We start from the raw sequence: 15,838 nt of genomic DNA, 5'->3' as shown, positions 1-15,838 counted from the left end.
TCCTCGGATAGTATCTATCGCACAGCCTATGTCTAAATATCCGATTGAGTTATACTGGGCTTCTACTATGATTGAAAATCTGTAACTGCGTAGATATTGGGCGATGAAGAGGCTCAAGCCCGATCCCACTGGTGCCAAACCAGTGGGTTGGCACCGATTGAGGATAACGATGAAGGGGGGATTTTGATGATGGTCATATTCTTTTGAAATTATCTCGGATGCCCGTGCCAATTCTTTCTCTGTCATGCAAGCCATTTAACGAGAGAACTTGAATGCGGAGAATGCGGTATAAATGTCCCCTGGTAGTGTTGTTGTCTGGAGTATAGCCACAGCCAAAGCCCTAGTCGGTTGTGGCTACACTAGGACTGTAAGACTATTGACTCCAGTATTGATGGGATAATTCAAGGTGTATCTCTCGTCCAATGATCTTCCTACACGTTAATGTCTCAAACTGTCTATCGGACAAGCATCCTCATCGTAAGCTCATCGCTTCTAGCTGAATCATCAACACTTCCACACTAAGATCATTCTATCACCGTTCACTATTGTCATTTGCCAAACTGAGAGTATACAATACCATCACTATACTAGTTAGTCTGTGGAAGATGAAGTGTGTTCATGTCGTAATTATGGCAGTCCACTCAGCCGCGTGGAATCGGCCACGTGGGAGGCCAGGTCTCACCTTGAATGAACTTCAACCTTTGCCAATGTTGGATGTTTCCAATCTTCAAGGAACAAAATCCAACTTCCGAGTACTACGTATGGCCCATGAAGGTTAATGCACTTTACTCTTTTCAAGAGTTCATGTCCGGCACGAGCATCTCCAATGAATATATATGACTGCGACCTGCGAATCGTGGATCGCCCTTTGCAAACCCCACAGTTCCGCAAGAGCCTGAGGCACTTCCACGAATGAGCACTGTCAGGTACACGCGATATCCACGGGTTATTCGCGACCAAATATTCCTGGACATGCGAACTGATACTCGATACAGATATCTCTTGTGATCGAACTTCGAGGATCTAAAGCTCGACTGCGTTAGCATGGTAACAATGAGAGATCCAAGCGGGGATCAACAGGGGCCCGCATCAAAGATGCAGAATGGATGGCAGACCGTCTTGTATTGATTTCCATTGGCTCATCCATCACGCTCAAAAGCTTGGCCCCAAGACCCCCCCATTCCATTCCTCCTTGCGCCTTAGTTTCTTTGCTGGGCTTATCATCCACAGAGTGCCCAATAATCGGTGATATATTGGAAACGACAGGACGCCGAGGTACAATGGCAAAACCACCTACCCCCGAGTCTAGAGGTCTCCTCCAGGTGGTTGTTTATGATGGTCTCATTCCCGTGAACACTGGTGTCATCTTGGGCCCCGCCTCGAAGAGTGAGGAGGTCCCATCTTTTTTCTCTTCCACATCTTCCCTGAATGGTCCTGCATGTCCCCCCCACGGACCCATTGAAACCTTACAGCCGGTGGCCCAGATTGTCGTACCTCCTACAGCCAATCCTGTCCTACGTCGGCTCATTGATCTCCGTTTCACATCCATTTACCCTCGCATTAGCCGCCCCATACCCTAGGCTCCCCTGTTTCTACTTAATTTCTATCATATAATTAGTCGCTTGCCCATATACTTTAATTTTATCTTCTTTCTCGAGCTTAGGTTCAGTGCATTCCCTGGGCAGCTCAGAGGGAGGAACGGAAGGAATTGGGCTAGATTGCACTTTTTTGTGTACTTTTGGTCCCTTCCAATCGGCCCGTAGAGCCTCGCTCTTCACAGCCACACAGCCCAGTAGCGTCAAAAATCTGCACTTTATTTATAGCTTCCATGCTCTTGTTAATTCTTACCCGGGCTTTTCTTCGAATATTCGATCGGATGCAAAATTTGAGATTCATTTCACGTACCAAATGAACGATCTCTCTACGACTGGGCAAGCAAATGCCCTCGGTGCCTCAGCCACCGACAATTCCCAGCCAAGAGAGCATCTTCCAGACAGCGATGGAAGTCTGGCCGATCAAGATCCAAAGCAAGAGAAAGGCATTGATAGCGAGCAGGTTACCAAGAAGAAAAGTCTTTTCGCACGACCGTGGTCACGAAAACAGCTCGGTATATTTAGTGTACTGTTGTTTCTGGGACTCGGCTTGGTGGCGATCATCATTGCTCTACCCATAATCTATACAAGGAGGAATCATCCTGATGACGGAGACTCATATCAACTTTATCATTCCAACCACGATGACCCGAGCTACAAGGTTCGGGCAAATCATCCAGTTTATGCCGTCCACAACTTCCCAGACCCAGGACTTCTCCAACATAATGGTACCTGGTATGCCTTTGGCACGAATCCCAAGAAGCATGACCCGAACACCATTCACATTCCTGTGGCCACATCAAGCAACTTTGTGAACTGGACTCTGCATGACGACTACGATGCGATGCCAACTCTCGGCGGCTGGGAACGCAGTGTGAATCATTGGGCTCCAGATGCGATTCAGCGGGTAAGTCGAAGTCCTCAAACCTACATCCTTACATCAACATATCTGACAGAATTCATATAACAGGATGACGGGAAGTTTGTGATCTACTACTCTGGCCAAACAAAGAATTTCAAAACTCACCACTGCATCGGGGCTGCAGTATCCAAGGATACCGATCCACTCGGTCCATATATTCCTCTAAACGAGTCTCTCGCCTGTCCACACAAGTACGGCGGTGCAATCGACCCATCGCCCTTCAAAGACATCGATGGAAAACTCTACGTCGTCTACAAGGGCGATGGAAATAGCGTTGGTAGCGGGGGATACTGCGGCAACACCAGAAAACCTCGTCGCCCTGTCCCTCTCATCCTCCAAGAATTGGAAAGCGACGGCATCACCAAATCAGGCGAGCCAAAGATCATTCTCGATATAGACGATACAGACGGACCACTCATAGAAGCCCCGGATATCATTCGCAGCAAAGACGGCGTGTACTATCTTTTCTTCTCGTCTCATTGCTTCACCTCGCTGGGTTACAATGTCAAGTATGCGCATGCCAGATCCCTCAAAGGTCCTTATACCAGGGCTGATCGACCTCTCCTTCAAACAACGGATTTTGGTCTCGAGGCTCCGGGTGGCGCTTCCATTTCGAAGGATGGAACGAAGATGGTTTTCCATGCGAAATGCGGAGGGTGGAGGTGTATGTTTGCTTCGGGGCTTGATATTCGGTCTGGGAATAACACGATTGTATTATCTGCGCTTGAGTTTCGGGTTTCTGGGAATCATTCGGTGAATGGCACTGAGATGAGTGTATCGCCTTGAGTAGGGAAGATAAGCCCGGTCGTTGTCTGGTGATTCTGTTATGCTTATTAGCTTTAGCATTTTGATTGGCGTTTAGGTTTTCCCTTTTGTTGAACCACTGATACCCGCATGGTTTATAATGTTTGTGGACTGGAAGAGGTTTGGATAGAAATGCATTTCAAGAGATGTTGCGTGTCACCGTGAAGTTCTCATGTGTAAACAACCCAACACTTCATGTTGAACCCGTTCGAGACGTACTCATGCACACTGATCGCTACTCTCGGTCAGTCTTTTTTGAGTCGTGGACATATGAATTCGAGGGTAAACCGTAGCAAGATAGAGATTCAAGTCCATAATGCTGAGTGCTGGATGGATGCAGCTTGATGGACGCAGCTAGAGGAATCCTACGAGGAGAAGATGAGGATGAAAATAAGAAACTACAATTGCATTTCAAGCTAGCTAAGACAAGTATATACAACAAACAGGGAAACGAGAATGAAAAAGAAGAAGTCCCTCAGAAACCAGTTGAGCTCTCGCGAGTTGTGAATTCGATGGCTCACAGCAACTCCAGTCCGAAGACGGTGCAGCGTGTACCTTGAATAATTGGCTTTTTGTCATCACCGGGCACAAATCAGTCTGTGAAAGACAGAAATGGAGAATAAAAGATTGGTTTAGAGTCCACGAGACTGTGGTTTAAAGTCCAGAGGACTGTGGGGCAGGGGGTAGAACGATCCGTCCCTTGCCAATTCAAGAGAAAGCTCGAGCGTATAGCGGTGTCCCGAGGGACCCGTACCAAGTAGAGGGTGCAGAAGAAGATGCCCGAAGGCGGAGTGTACCCAGGGTCCCCAACCACATCTAACCCCGAAGGATTGGGAAAGGTCAGCGTGTGAGACGAGTTTCGACAAGACGGTTGAAGAAGGAAGAAGAAGAAGAGAAGAGAGGAGGGGAAGGGGATATTTAAATGAATTGAGAGGCAGGTGACTGGGAGGAAGTCACAGGTTGCTCTCGCTCAAGGTGCCTTCCAATTCGGGCAGAGCGTTGAGTGAATTAGGGTCACGTTGACCGGGTGAACGGCTCGATTGGCTTGTTATTGTTGTATTCAATTATTGCATTAGATACATGTGAGCGTGAGTCATTCGAAGTCTCGGGACATGCTGCTTATATGTGCCAGAGCATTGTTTGGATGTGTTGTATACACCATCGGCCGATGCCGGACGACCCTCGGATTGAAAACTACCTTTTGGCTGTCACTCTTCATTGGCTTGCTCAACGCCGTTACCCTAATGGGTGTACAGACGGAGCATCCAATTTGGAATGCCTCGGAGTGTTTGCTAGACGGGGGGGTTATCGTCATTGGGTAAGTCTTGAATGGTGATTCTGGTGGCGAGTAGTTGGACAGGAAATTGATTTTGGATAGGGTGTTGAATAATGATTACCTTAAGATACCAGGAAATACTGATTAGTGGAAGTGTTAGTTTTGACTTAGATTGCGCGGAATCAAAGGAGTTCATAGTAGATATGCTTTGGGTTCGATGTCCTAGAGTATGTACATGCTCATCAGGTGTTCACCTTAGTTTCAGGTCCGCGGTCAACACTGGAGTATTCGTAAAAAGGGATAGGGGGAACCTCTAAGATTTCTGTTCATATTCTCATTCACCCACATACAGACAGACGTGACTTCCACAAGCAATAGCCAAGCCATTGAGGGATGTACTCCGGCTATCTGGACCAAATTCTTGGATGTGTCGTGAGAAGCTCAAGAAGTGATGTCTATCGTCACGGAGGCTGCAAAGAGTAAGTGTACCCTTTTTTTGTTTCGAAAATCGTCTATAACCATTAGTTTAGCTGCGCCGTTGAGTCGAAAAAAGGGGGAGTAACTCACCTGCTGCGCAGACGATATCGAACACAAAAAACGCGTCGTCGGATTTGGCCGTTTTGGGCGTTGAAGACCGCGGCATCTCACGTGATTCCGAATCGTGGTTCCACTGATGAGCGCATGGCTTGCAGATGCGCATTCCTTATTAGAGGCTCAATTGTCCAGTCTTCAGACGGTGAGTGCTGCCCATAACCTGAACCTGACAGATTTACACCATGGCTCCTCCGGGCTCTAGGTGGTGGCAGGCATCTGATGAGGGTGATCTCGATTACGGCTTTGATTCTGACGATTTGGATGCTAGATTTAACCAACCGGAGCGCAATCCTCGCCGAGCGCTAACCCGAGAAATCCCAGACCAAGAGGGTACAGAACGAAATACCCTGGAACAGGAAGGTAAAGGTGTATTTGGAAATATGTCGTCGTGGTTGCAGCGTCAGGCTGGTTCGTCCAATAATCAGCTTGCGACAACCGCCGTCCTCTCCGGAGCTGCAGTTGCTGGTGCAATTTTTGGATACCAGGCTTACAGGCGGAAGGAGGCTGTTCACGACTTGAAGGCTTCTATTCCAATAATCGATGATGATCATCCTGCGGGAAAGGTGAAATATCTTGACCCCATCTTCTTTTTACCGCTTGATGAAATTCGAGGCCAGAATACAGGACAGAAAGCTGACCACGACCCAAGCTCACAGAATTTGGTGCCGCCGATAATGGACTTCCGATGAGCAAAGAAGATGAGCGTAGCGCAGCTCTAGCTAGACGAGCGCAAAAAGGCGACTACGATGATGGTAGGATATTGTACACTTCTCTGACGAAGCACTTCTCTGACAAGCTACGACCTCAACAGATTTGATCTTGGAACAATTGGCTCGGAACCGTGTATTCCTCACCGATGAGGGACTTGCAAAGCTTCGATCTTCTTTCATCGTCGTTGTTGGCTGTGGTGGTGTTGGATCTCATGCTGCCGCCGCACTGGCTCGCTCGGGCGTAGCCAAGATCCGTCTCATTGACTTCGATCAAGTTACGCTGTCATCACTTAATCGCCATGCACTTGCTACACTGGCCGACGTGGGAACATCGAAGGTACACTGCATTCGGAGACGCCTTGAGCAAATCGCTCCATGGGTCATGTTTGACTGCCGCAACGAACTCTTTGGCAAAGAGGCAGCTGATGCTCTCCTCGGCCCTTGGACTCTGACACATGAAGGCGAGGGACGACGACCAGACTATGTGCTCGACTGTATCGATAACATTGGATCTAAGGTCGACCTGCTACACTACTGCCACAGCAATTCGCTTCCTGTAATTTCATCTATGGGTGCAGGTTGCAAGTCAGACCCGACTCGTGTCGTGGTCGGGGATATTTCCGCCAGCACCGACGACCCTCTCTCGCGCACCACACGACGTAAGCTCAAGGCTAAGGGAGTCAGCTCTGGTATTGCAACGGTCTTCTCTACCGAGAAGCCGGGTCCCGGAAAGGCCAATCTTCTTCCTCTGCCCGAGGAGGAATTCGCCAAGGGCAAAGTTGGCGAGTTGGGTGTCCTCCCCGATTTCCGAGTACGCATTCTGCCAGTTCTGGGCACAATGCCTGCCGTCTTTGGATATACCGTAGCAAACCATGTCATCTGCAGTGTATCTGGCTACCCGATCGACTACACCATCAGCGCGAAGGGTCGTGACAAGGCGTACGATACTGCGCTCTCCGCTCTTCAAGGTACTCTGGAGAAGCTGAACCGAGAGGTTGCTGGTCAAGATCCCAGAGGTCTGCGTCTACCAGTCAGCAGAGACGATCTCGCCTTCTTGATCGAGGAAGTCTGGCGAGGCAGAAGTGCCGTCAGTGGTTTGTGCAACCGCCTGGTGCTGATTCCCTGGGAAAACCCGGCTGGTGGATATGCCGTGGATCCAACCATGGAGAAAGAAGGACAAAAGTATATTCCTATCGACTTGAAGAATCTGATTTGCATGACCAAGGATGAGGCCACCCGTCATGAGCGTGAGGTACTACGTGGAGATAAGAAAGTGGAGGAACTATATGATGAGACAGTGCTGCAGCGTGTGAACCTGCGGCGACAAGAAGCGGAAGAATTAGAGCAATACCGTTGAATGAGTATATGAGAATTATTTGAATATAATTATGAATGCATCCCAACTTGACCTTCCCCGTAAACATAAAATGAAGACAATCAACATAGGTAATAAATAGTTACTATACACAGCCTTACGGTCCAAGCGGGTCGATCGATCCACTTCCGGGCGGGTCCTTAATGCGATAACTGTGAACCTGCGGAACTTCTTTTGCCAAGCGCTGCGTCTGACATCTCTCCCTCTTCCACTTCGCTTCCCCCCCCCCTATGTGTTAACTTAAAAGACTGCCATCGGTTTCTTTCCCCCTTGGCATCTAATCCCATGTCGACCTTTTCTCATTGATCGTGATAATGTCCTCTCACGATACGTACAGAGATCACGATCGCAACGCCGACTCCTTCCACCATGGCCGCCAATCCTCTAGCTCCCGCTTCTCCCGCTTCTCTCGACCCCTGATCGACTCCGTTCGAAATGGCTGGTCATCTCAATCACCAGCCTATTATCCTCTGACCTCCGCAAATGATGATAAGCATCCACGCTGGGTGCAGATGGCTTTGTCTGTCGTTGCGGCACCCCGGTTTCGTCGATACGTAATTGTGTATCTGACTCTCTTCCTACTTGGTTGGGCGGGTTGGGCACTGGTTATTTCGCCACAGCTTGATGAGCGCGCTGCTATGATCCGTGCTTTGGACCCTCATACAAGGAAGGGTGGTCGATTCGGTGCAAATTCGTTGCCGAGCTTCGAGGATTTAACCTTGATCAAGAATCTGGACCCCAAATTCCTCCCCGGTGGTCCCGTGAATGTGGAGAATATTGGCGAGGAAAGTCGGCGGCGGTTGGTTATCGTTGGAGATGTACATGGTTGCAAGGACGAATGTAAGTTTCATTTTCCTGAGGTTCTCGAATCGGTGTACGGGATTAATTCGTGTGCTGACATGGTGGTACAGTGTCCGAGCTTTTGGAGAAAGTTTCTTTCTCGAACAAGGATGGCGATCATTTGGTTTTCACTGGCGATTTGATTAACAAGGGCCCCGATAGCGCTGGCGTGGTAGATCTCGCACGAGAGTTATCGGCCTCGTGTGTGCGTGGGAACCACGAGGACCGAGTCTTACTTTTACGCAAAGAAATGATCGAGACGAAGACATTTTTGGAAGATCAAGATGTTGGCAAGGATCTTTATACGAAGAAAGAGTTAGAGGAGCGCGCTTTGGCCCGTCTACTGAGCGAGGAGCAGGCGCAGTGGTTGGGGGAGTGTCCGGTTATTCTGAATGTCGGCCAGATTTCTAGCATGGGACAAGTTGTGGTTGCCCACGCTGGTCTTGTTCCGGGAGTGGAACTTGAGAAGCAGGACCCTTCGCTTGTAATGACTATGCGAACCATTGATGTGGATACGCATGTGCCAAGTGAATCCCATGAAGGGTTGAAATGGGCAAAGGTAAGATTCGCACTTGCGATATAACAGACAATTGGGCTAATTTGAATCTCTTAGCTATTTAACAAACATCAGTCCATCTTGGAGAAGAGTCTTCGGTCATCGAAGGAAGATCCTCGCTCGGATCTGATGACTGTTGTCTATGGCCATGATGCCAAAACATCGCTCAAAATCCGCACATATACTAAAGGCATTGACTCTGGATGTGTCAAGGGCGGCAAATTGACCGCGCTTGTCATAGATGATGATGGGAAGCAGAGCATCGTGCAAGTACGATGCCGTGACTACTCGTAAGCGAGACAGAAAACCTCATCGTGAAATTTTTGATTTGATTGCTATTTCTGGCTCTTCACCATTGCATCTAGGTGGCGTTTGGGTCAAGCTGCTCATGATATGTACAAAGCATGAAGCGCTGCGAGGATTTACTTATTGGGTATATTGAATTTTGTTGCACCTTGTGGCCTGTGTCATATTGCTATTGTCTATACTGGACCTGGATAGGAATACGGCTCTGAAGCACAAATTGTTTTCGTCGTTGCTCAAGTCGAGTGAAGGGATAGCTCATAATAGCTATTGTATATTCATTAAACTCAAAATTACTTGAAAGATTTAAACAATCAGCTCTATCATTGGTAGTTACGGTGTTGGGTTTGCAGTAATTCTAATGGTAAAATACCAAAGTTGATCATTCCTAAACTCCTACTGATTTATGTACCTTATCTATATGATATACTACAAGCGTCTGTCCAAATAGATCGCCGTCCACTCAGAGGAAAGTCAACTAATCTGAGTCATACCCAGAAGTAGCATTGGATCCAGGGGTAATATACTGGCCTGTAGCCCGCCAGGTCGCAGCATCCGAAAAATCCTCATACCAAACGCCACCCAAAGCATTGATATGAACATATCCAAAACGGAAGTACTCCTCCTGGCCGGAATGCTCTCGTTTCCAATCCAATGCAGGGATAGATGGAGTGTCCTTCGATTTGAACTCTTGATAGCGCAGGACATCATTGACAATGACACCAAGACCATCAACAGCGGGAGGAAGCTCAGGGAAGTTGAAAATGACATGGTTTAGATCTGGGATTTGGGGTGGGTCGATGTTTGGAGGGATGGTGTTGAGGCGACCACCGTCTAACAAGGCAGCGGGTGTTTGAAGGATGGAGTCAAAGCCCCATCGTGCGATACCATTGATAAAGAGTCCGACTAGGATTCCTTGGAACAGAAGACTGGGGCGAGTCTGGAGGGTCGTTCCCGGAAGAAGGAGGAGAGAAAGAATATAGTGGTGGATACGGAGGTTCATGTTTGGCACGGCGAGGAGAATGAGGACGCCTAAGACAAGGGTACCATATACGCGGAGTTGTGAGAAAAATCGACCCTCTCGACGGAATCCATGAGCTTGAAGGAAGGTGATGAAGACCAATAAGCTGATGATGATAATAAGGGCTGGAATGGCGCCGGGTTGTTGTTCGAGGTCGTGGGGTGTGAGACGGGAGATGGGGATTCGGTCGAAGGTATCTGTGTTCAGAGCGCCGACCCAGCAGCCGCCCAGCCAAAGAACTGTTTTATCAAGGTGTGCGTCGAGATTGTGTAGGGTACGCCAGACGCAGAAGTAGTAAAGGACGAATCCTACAAAGGCACCTGGTAGAAAGCGGCCTAATCCAGTTGATACCAGGCCGTAGTACCCTGATGAAGAAGGTGGGTCAGAGGCCATGGCCACCTGGAACCAGACTATGAAAAAGATAGAGGCGTAGAATGCCGGTGGCGAAGTGACTGTCATTGAGAGGATGATTGTCACGACCAATGTGAATGCGAATAGAGACCAGCGAATGTCGGAGCACTCAACGAGTTTGGCCTCGCTGGATCCTGAGGAGCTGGCTTGACGGGTTACCTGGAAGGACATGGGAAAGTTGGACTGGAAATCAATACTAGCGATTCCGTGCTTGGTCACATTTTCGAATTTATCCTGGAGACCGGTACGATGCAAGATACCGCATCCGCCTGTCGCATCATCAATGACACCTGCATGGAGAGCGGATGCGCAGATAGACGAGTCACCGCGATAATGGCCACTAATAGGTGCATTGCTTTTAAAAGACTTCCCGCCAATAACGAGAGGGCGATAGTTATACTCCTCGGGTCCTACATTATAGGGCTCGAGAAGGATGGCAGCCGAGCAGCCAGATGGACAGCGGAAAGCAAAAGACTGCTCATCAAATGGGCGACAAAGGTCTCCATTTAAGCCGCAATCCGTCGCATTACTCCTAAATGGAATCATTAATACCTTGATGTTTCATTCGCCTGCAAATGGACGAGGGTTCGTTTGACGTACCACAATCGCGCGTGACACGACAGCTTGACTGGCTGCCCATATCCCAAAATCTCCTGGTCTGCAATGGATGACTTGACCAGTGAGAAGAAGACGGAGATCCAAACTATCAACACACCGACCAACAAGGCAATCTTAGCTGATGGCCGCTTCGCCCATCGATCAACCAGACGCGCCGGCGCAGCCTGCCATTGTGGGAACCACGGATTAATATGATAGATTTGCGGGGGAACTGGTCCACGAAGCCATTGATAAAAGAGCCAAGAGCTCGAACAATCAAACGGCGGATCACGGTTCACGGCCCTGGGCCTGGGTAAATCTTGATTCTGGAAATCCAGATCTGAGAGCGTTGATTCTTGCGAATCGCGTTTGTCAAAGTCATCCGGTAGGAGAGGCACATTGCCTAGTTCAATGTCAACACCAATAGAGTCATTGCTGTAACGATGTTCTTGCGCGCGCTGAAACTCGGGCTTGGGCCCAGCGTCCTTATATCGCGTCTCTGACGCCGAGGGAGGGTTGTCGGAATGATTGGACAATGATGGGGAGTTTTCCCGGTGTTGTTCGCCTGCAGTCCCCTTCTGTGTCTGCATTTTCTGGCTTTATGACGACCTTGACGTGAAAGAAATGGTCGTGGAGAGACAGCGTGGAGGCTCCATTCTGCCAAGCTGCTAGCAATGTCTGGACCCAATTTGGGCCTTAGTCATCTTGCGTGATGATCGTCGAGGTTTTGTAGAACGGATGAAGCATTGATTGTTTCATGTTGGTTTCTATTGATGGACGCTTCTATCATTGTTGGGTAGTTAGAAATGCTGGCAGTTGTTGCTTAATCCTTGGATTGGCGGATTGGCGAAGGAGAAGACGCTGTGGCGGATCTCGAGTTAACGAAGTGCCCTAACTATCGGATGACTGCTATTTTACTGAAACATCACGAATAGACCCAAGGCTCATCAGATCGATAACAAAGCGAAGGCAAGTAGCTTATAAAATTTCATAATCCCGGTCAGATTAAAGCCTTGTCTCCACCATTTCATCCAGTGACTTTCTGCCAGATATCAAAACCATCTCGTGCATCAAGCCAGGCTGTCTTGGCTTCCTAATTAGGTAATTAATCCAACCTCGAAGGCAGTTGAAAGTTTGTAGTCCAATTCGCTTTATTTAAAGGACCCCTTCACACATACACTTTCAAATATTTCTTTTCATTTCTCAATCAAAGAGCCATCGATAAATTGCCATGACCATGTTCAATTTTCTCAATTCAGTAGAGGCTGCACCCAAGCCGGAATCACTCTCAAGCACATTCACCGTCTCCGCGCATCCTTTAACCGATATCTGGACCAATCCACCAAATACAGAGAGATTCAATGCGCCGATCTTATACCGCAGCTTACCTCTTATGGCCTTCCAACGAGCACAAGTTACCATCCACGGCAATTTGACTCAGAAGTATGATCAAGGCGGTCTAATCTTGATCGCCAAAGAAGAAGACGGGACCAGAAAATGGATTAAAGCTGGGCTGGAAGTTGTTCATGACGCGCTTTATTTGAGTACTGTCTCAAAAGATAGGGGCTCTGATTGGGCCTTTCAGACTGTCCCCCCCGGCTGCAGGTCCGTGACATTGGAGATGATCAGAGAGAAGGGCGATAGACTATGGATTTACCTTCTCGATGGCACTCGCCGAATTCCCCAACGAGAAATTACCTGGCTTTTTCAAGGGAAGGAGGTCCAAGAATGTTTGATTGGGGTTTATGCCGCAAGACCATCTGAAGAAGGTGGTGATCTTACTGTGGAGTTTGAGAATTTGATTGTCGATACTATTTAGAACCATTGACGGATATTAGTATCATGAAAGGATCATGAACATAAATCCCGTGAATAAATCAATCAAGCAGGCCACATACAGGGCTTTAGTTTCGCTGTTGCCAAAATCACGTGAATAAATATTAGTCGCCAACCTCCAGGTTGATGGCTTCACTAATGCAAGTCCTCGGAGGATATCATGACAGTAAAAAGAATAATCTCCTTGGAGTCCACTTCCATAAAACGACCCATCCCCCAAGTAAAGAAGAGAATCCAGTAAAGCAAATCAAAGGACCATAAGAAGATCCAAAAGCAAAGCGCGAATTGGCTACTATCGTCCCAGCTTGAAGTAATCCCACGCCCGCAATCCCACCACTCGCATAACCAACTCCTCTGACTCCATTCAAAAGACCATAAAGCATCCCCGGATCTACGGCCTCATTTCTCTCTGCAGACTCATGCTCTATCTGCTTGAGCATTCCACCCCAAGTAGCACTATAACCACCAGAGAAGAAACCAAACGTCATGGAAAAAACGATAAGCAAACCAAGCGCTCCTTGTGAGGTTAGACCCCAGAAGAGGAAAGCCGAAACGGCACTGCAGATAGGTGGTATTGCAGATACAGCTTGAACGGAAAGATTGGTCTTCTTATTATCGCTTAACCAGCCAAAGAAAGCGGAAGCAATGATGCCCGGTGCATTGAATAGAGCTAGCATCAGGGTACCGGAAGTCTGGGATAACAACGCGATGTCTCGAGCGTAGCTGCTCAGATACGTCTGTGGAATACCATATCCAGAGCTTTGGAAGATAATTGCAATGCTGTAGAAGTAAATCGATCGATGTCGGAGAAAACTCCAGGGTATTTTTCGGGCCCTGGATTGGTGGATTGAGAGTTTTGATGGATGCGTTGGTATCATTAATATAGCAGTCAAGCTCAAACCCCCAACAAGAGCTGACCATGCCCTTAAAGTAGTTTTATGGCCGTAAGCATCGAGTAAACCACGTATCAAGAATGGACAGCTAGTTCCGACAATGTTCTTGCAAGATAGAACAATACCGTACGCCAAAGCGCGATTGCTGGTAGTATACCACTCGCCGAGGGAAAGGGTGATCGGACTATAGATTAATGCGCAACCGAGTGCAGATAAAATTCCCTGGGTTGCTAATAGGTGCCAGACGGTCGTACTGTAGGATGACAGGAAGAAACTGAGACATGCTATCGCTGTACCGCATAGAGCAGCGTGTTGACGCCAGCGTGCCCAATGCCTTGTGAATAATGCGAAGAGGACTGGCATCGACAGGTACAGTACGCCATTTGCAGTTGTGCCTATCACACCAGTGATGCTGTGGTCACCTTTAAATACCCTGTTTTCGGAATAATACTCCTGGAAAATACCGTAGCTCATGGCGAACCCTATAGATTGTGTAAGTCGCGTACCACCGAAGGTTTTCAGTTTGATCAGACATACCCCATATTGGTAGTTGGATTAGTCCAGAGCCTATGAGAACAGAAAGCTTAGTTCTCTTGGAGTCTGTCTCCCTTGAATCGGTCTGCTCGAGATTTACTCCTCTTTCAAGTTGCTCGACATCTGAAGTTTCTTGTCCTTGAATGACCGAAGCTTGGGGCTGTAGATGGATTTGATCGGGACTCATAGTGTGGCTGATATATCTTGAAATGAATGAATTACAATTATTCAGAAAATAATAAGGGTTGCTAAGAATGATATGACATCGAGCTGACTGATGAACCGTCCCCGCTCCTGCGGGGAAGCTAGTCCGTCTATATTACGAGCAATATGTACCAGGTACTATTAGTACTACTGCTATATTGAAAGAGTTACAGTTAAGCATTTTGATTGTAACGAGCGGCTATGACACAGCACCTATACCAACACCATAAACCAGTATCAAATAATGAGTTCCACCAAGGGTATCAGCGTAAGTCGTAATTCGTTTGCCTCATACTTGACTATGAGGAGAATGCGACAGGAATGTCAAAAAGTATTCATAAAACGACCGTAATTTCGTCAGAGATCTTCAAATGCATGAGCGCCGACGTAATATCTACTGCAGTGTTGCGCAGTGTTGGGCTAGATCCAGGAAGGGCTTCCTTGAATCCAACCTGATGAGCTTATGCAGCCTCATCGCCACGCTTGCGGCCCCAGCGACGACGAGTAGTTCCCTCCTCATTGGAGTCACGCTTGCGGAAAGTGAACCAGATGCCCTGTGAAGCGTTCGAAAATTAGCCTGGAAGACCTGGTTGAGATATTGTGTTACCTACCACGAGCGCAGAAACAAGCCAAACAATAGCGGACAGGAAAGCGAAGGCTTCGGCAGCCTTCGAACGAGTGCACACGTTACTGCGGTGGAAGAAGTTCCAGTCAAAGATTCCTCCGCATGGGAGATTGTTAATAGTGTCGACGAGCAGACCGAATGCAGCGAACCAGGCGAAGGAGATAAGAACGTCAACTGGAGTTAGTTAGATCATTTATACCTTCACACAAATAGTATCTGTATGGGTGAGGCAACATACGAGGCCAAGAAAAGAAGCCCGACGAGAATGGAATCAGCCATAACAGACCAAACAATATAGAGATGCCGGCCACAACCTCGGTGTAGATCCAGCGACCTTGTGGCCATGGTTGAATCTCGTCGTAGGTCTTGAGAAAGTGCCCGATGACGCCCGCAACAACCTGAAATGCGTCAATATACCCCTTTATTTATCGAGACATGCTTTGTATGTAGGTCGAAGCAATACGTAAGTAGTACTTACCGCACCAAACGCGATCTCGGAAATCCGAAGGGGAATAGACACGAGACGTGAGATGACAGGCATGATGAAGCCTGGTCGATCTACTGTGAAAAGAGCTTGAAAGGGTCTAGAGACCAGATGATGAATGGATGAGAATGATTAACCCTGATGTCAAGGTTGACACGTCGTTTTTGAGGCTCGAAAGTAGAAGTAGGTTGATGACTCTTGAGGGGAACACATGGAGGTATATAAAAGGCCGGATGATTGTCACACAACCCTGGGAGACAG

At 48.0% G+C, this 15,838-nt stretch overlaps 9 protein-coding genes across 9 annotated transcripts; 6 read left to right on the top strand and 3 right to left on the bottom strand.

The window, feature by feature from the left end:
* Positions 1–1,280: 1,280 nt before the first annotated feature.
* Positions 1,281–1,580, top strand: N7469_002614 (uncharacterized protein; the record flags this gene model as incomplete). Its single annotated transcript, XM_056641534.1, has 1 exon — positions 1,281–1,580. One exon carries the CDS (start codon positions 1,281–1,283, stop codon positions 1,578–1,580), a length of 300 nt encoding a protein of 99 aa, XP_056504028.1.
* Positions 1,581–1,908: 328 nt separating this feature from the next.
* Positions 1,909–3,300, top strand: N7469_002613 (glycoside hydrolase family 43 protein; the record flags this gene model as incomplete). The annotated part of the gene is made up of 2 exons (XM_056641533.1): positions 1,909–2,499; positions 2,563–3,300. 2 exons carry the CDS (start codon positions 1,909–1,911, stop codon positions 3,298–3,300), a joined length of 1,329 nt encoding a protein of 442 aa, XP_056504027.1.
* A 362-nt stretch (positions 3,301–3,662) lies between these two features.
* Positions 3,663–3,878, top strand: N7469_002612 (uncharacterized protein; the record flags this gene model as incomplete). Its single annotated transcript, XM_056641532.1, has 1 exon — positions 3,663–3,878. One exon carries the CDS (start codon positions 3,663–3,665, stop codon positions 3,876–3,878), a length of 216 nt encoding a protein of 71 aa, XP_056504026.1.
* Positions 3,879–5,370: 1,492 nt separating this feature from the next.
* On the top strand, positions 5,371–7,255 carry N7469_002611 (tRNA threonylcarbamoyladenosine dehydratase; the record flags this gene model as incomplete). The annotated part of the gene is made up of 3 exons (XM_056641531.1): positions 5,371–5,751; positions 5,838–5,940; positions 6,000–7,255. 3 exons carry the CDS (start codon positions 5,371–5,373, stop codon positions 7,253–7,255), a joined length of 1,740 nt encoding a protein of 579 aa, XP_056504025.1.
* A 332-nt stretch (positions 7,256–7,587) lies between these two features.
* N7469_002610 (putative serine/threonine-protein phosphatase) lies at positions 7,588–8,963 on the top strand (the record flags this gene model as incomplete). The annotated part of the gene is made up of 3 exons (XM_056641530.1): positions 7,588–8,113; positions 8,185–8,672; positions 8,727–8,963. The coding sequence occupies 3 exons, from the start codon at positions 7,588–7,590 to the stop codon at positions 8,961–8,963; spliced, it is 1,251 nt and encodes a 416-aa protein (XP_056504024.1).
* Positions 8,964–9,450: 487 nt separating this feature from the next.
* Positions 9,451–11,591, bottom strand: N7469_002609 (uncharacterized protein; the record flags this gene model as incomplete). Its single annotated transcript, XM_056641529.1, has 2 exons — positions 9,451–10,936; positions 11,005–11,591. 2 exons carry the CDS (start codon positions 11,589–11,591, stop codon positions 9,451–9,453), a joined length of 2,073 nt encoding a protein of 690 aa, XP_056504023.1.
* A 641-nt stretch (positions 11,592–12,232) lies between these two features.
* Positions 12,233–12,820, top strand: N7469_002608 (DUF1349 domain-containing protein; the record flags this gene model as incomplete). Its single annotated transcript, XM_056641528.1, has 1 exon — positions 12,233–12,820. One exon carries the CDS (start codon positions 12,233–12,235, stop codon positions 12,818–12,820), a length of 588 nt encoding a protein of 195 aa, XP_056504022.1.
* Positions 12,821–12,995: 175 nt separating this feature from the next.
* N7469_002607 (uncharacterized protein) lies at positions 12,996–14,451 on the bottom strand (the record flags this gene model as incomplete). The annotated part of the gene is made up of 2 exons (XM_056641527.1): positions 12,996–14,212; positions 14,268–14,451. 2 exons carry the CDS (start codon positions 14,449–14,451, stop codon positions 12,996–12,998), a joined length of 1,401 nt encoding a protein of 466 aa, XP_056504021.1.
* Positions 14,452–14,929: 478 nt separating this feature from the next.
* N7469_002606 (MARVEL domain-containing protein) lies at positions 14,930–15,634 on the bottom strand (the record flags this gene model as incomplete). Its single annotated transcript, XM_056641526.1, has 4 exons — positions 14,930–15,022; positions 15,080–15,267; positions 15,332–15,491; positions 15,572–15,634. 4 exons carry the CDS (start codon positions 15,632–15,634, stop codon positions 14,930–14,932), a joined length of 504 nt encoding a protein of 167 aa, XP_056504020.1.
* Positions 15,635–15,838: the final 204 nt, after the last annotated feature.

This window comes from Penicillium citrinum, assembly GCF_028827155.1.
Source record: "Penicillium citrinum strain IBT 23319 chromosome Unknown utg000002l:1.0-3833315.0:1.0-3834789.0, whole genome shotgun sequence".
Taxonomy (NCBI): domain Eukaryota; kingdom Fungi; phylum Ascomycota; class Eurotiomycetes; order Eurotiales; family Aspergillaceae; genus Penicillium; species Penicillium citrinum.
This window is presented reverse-complemented; position numbering and strand designations above follow the sequence as displayed.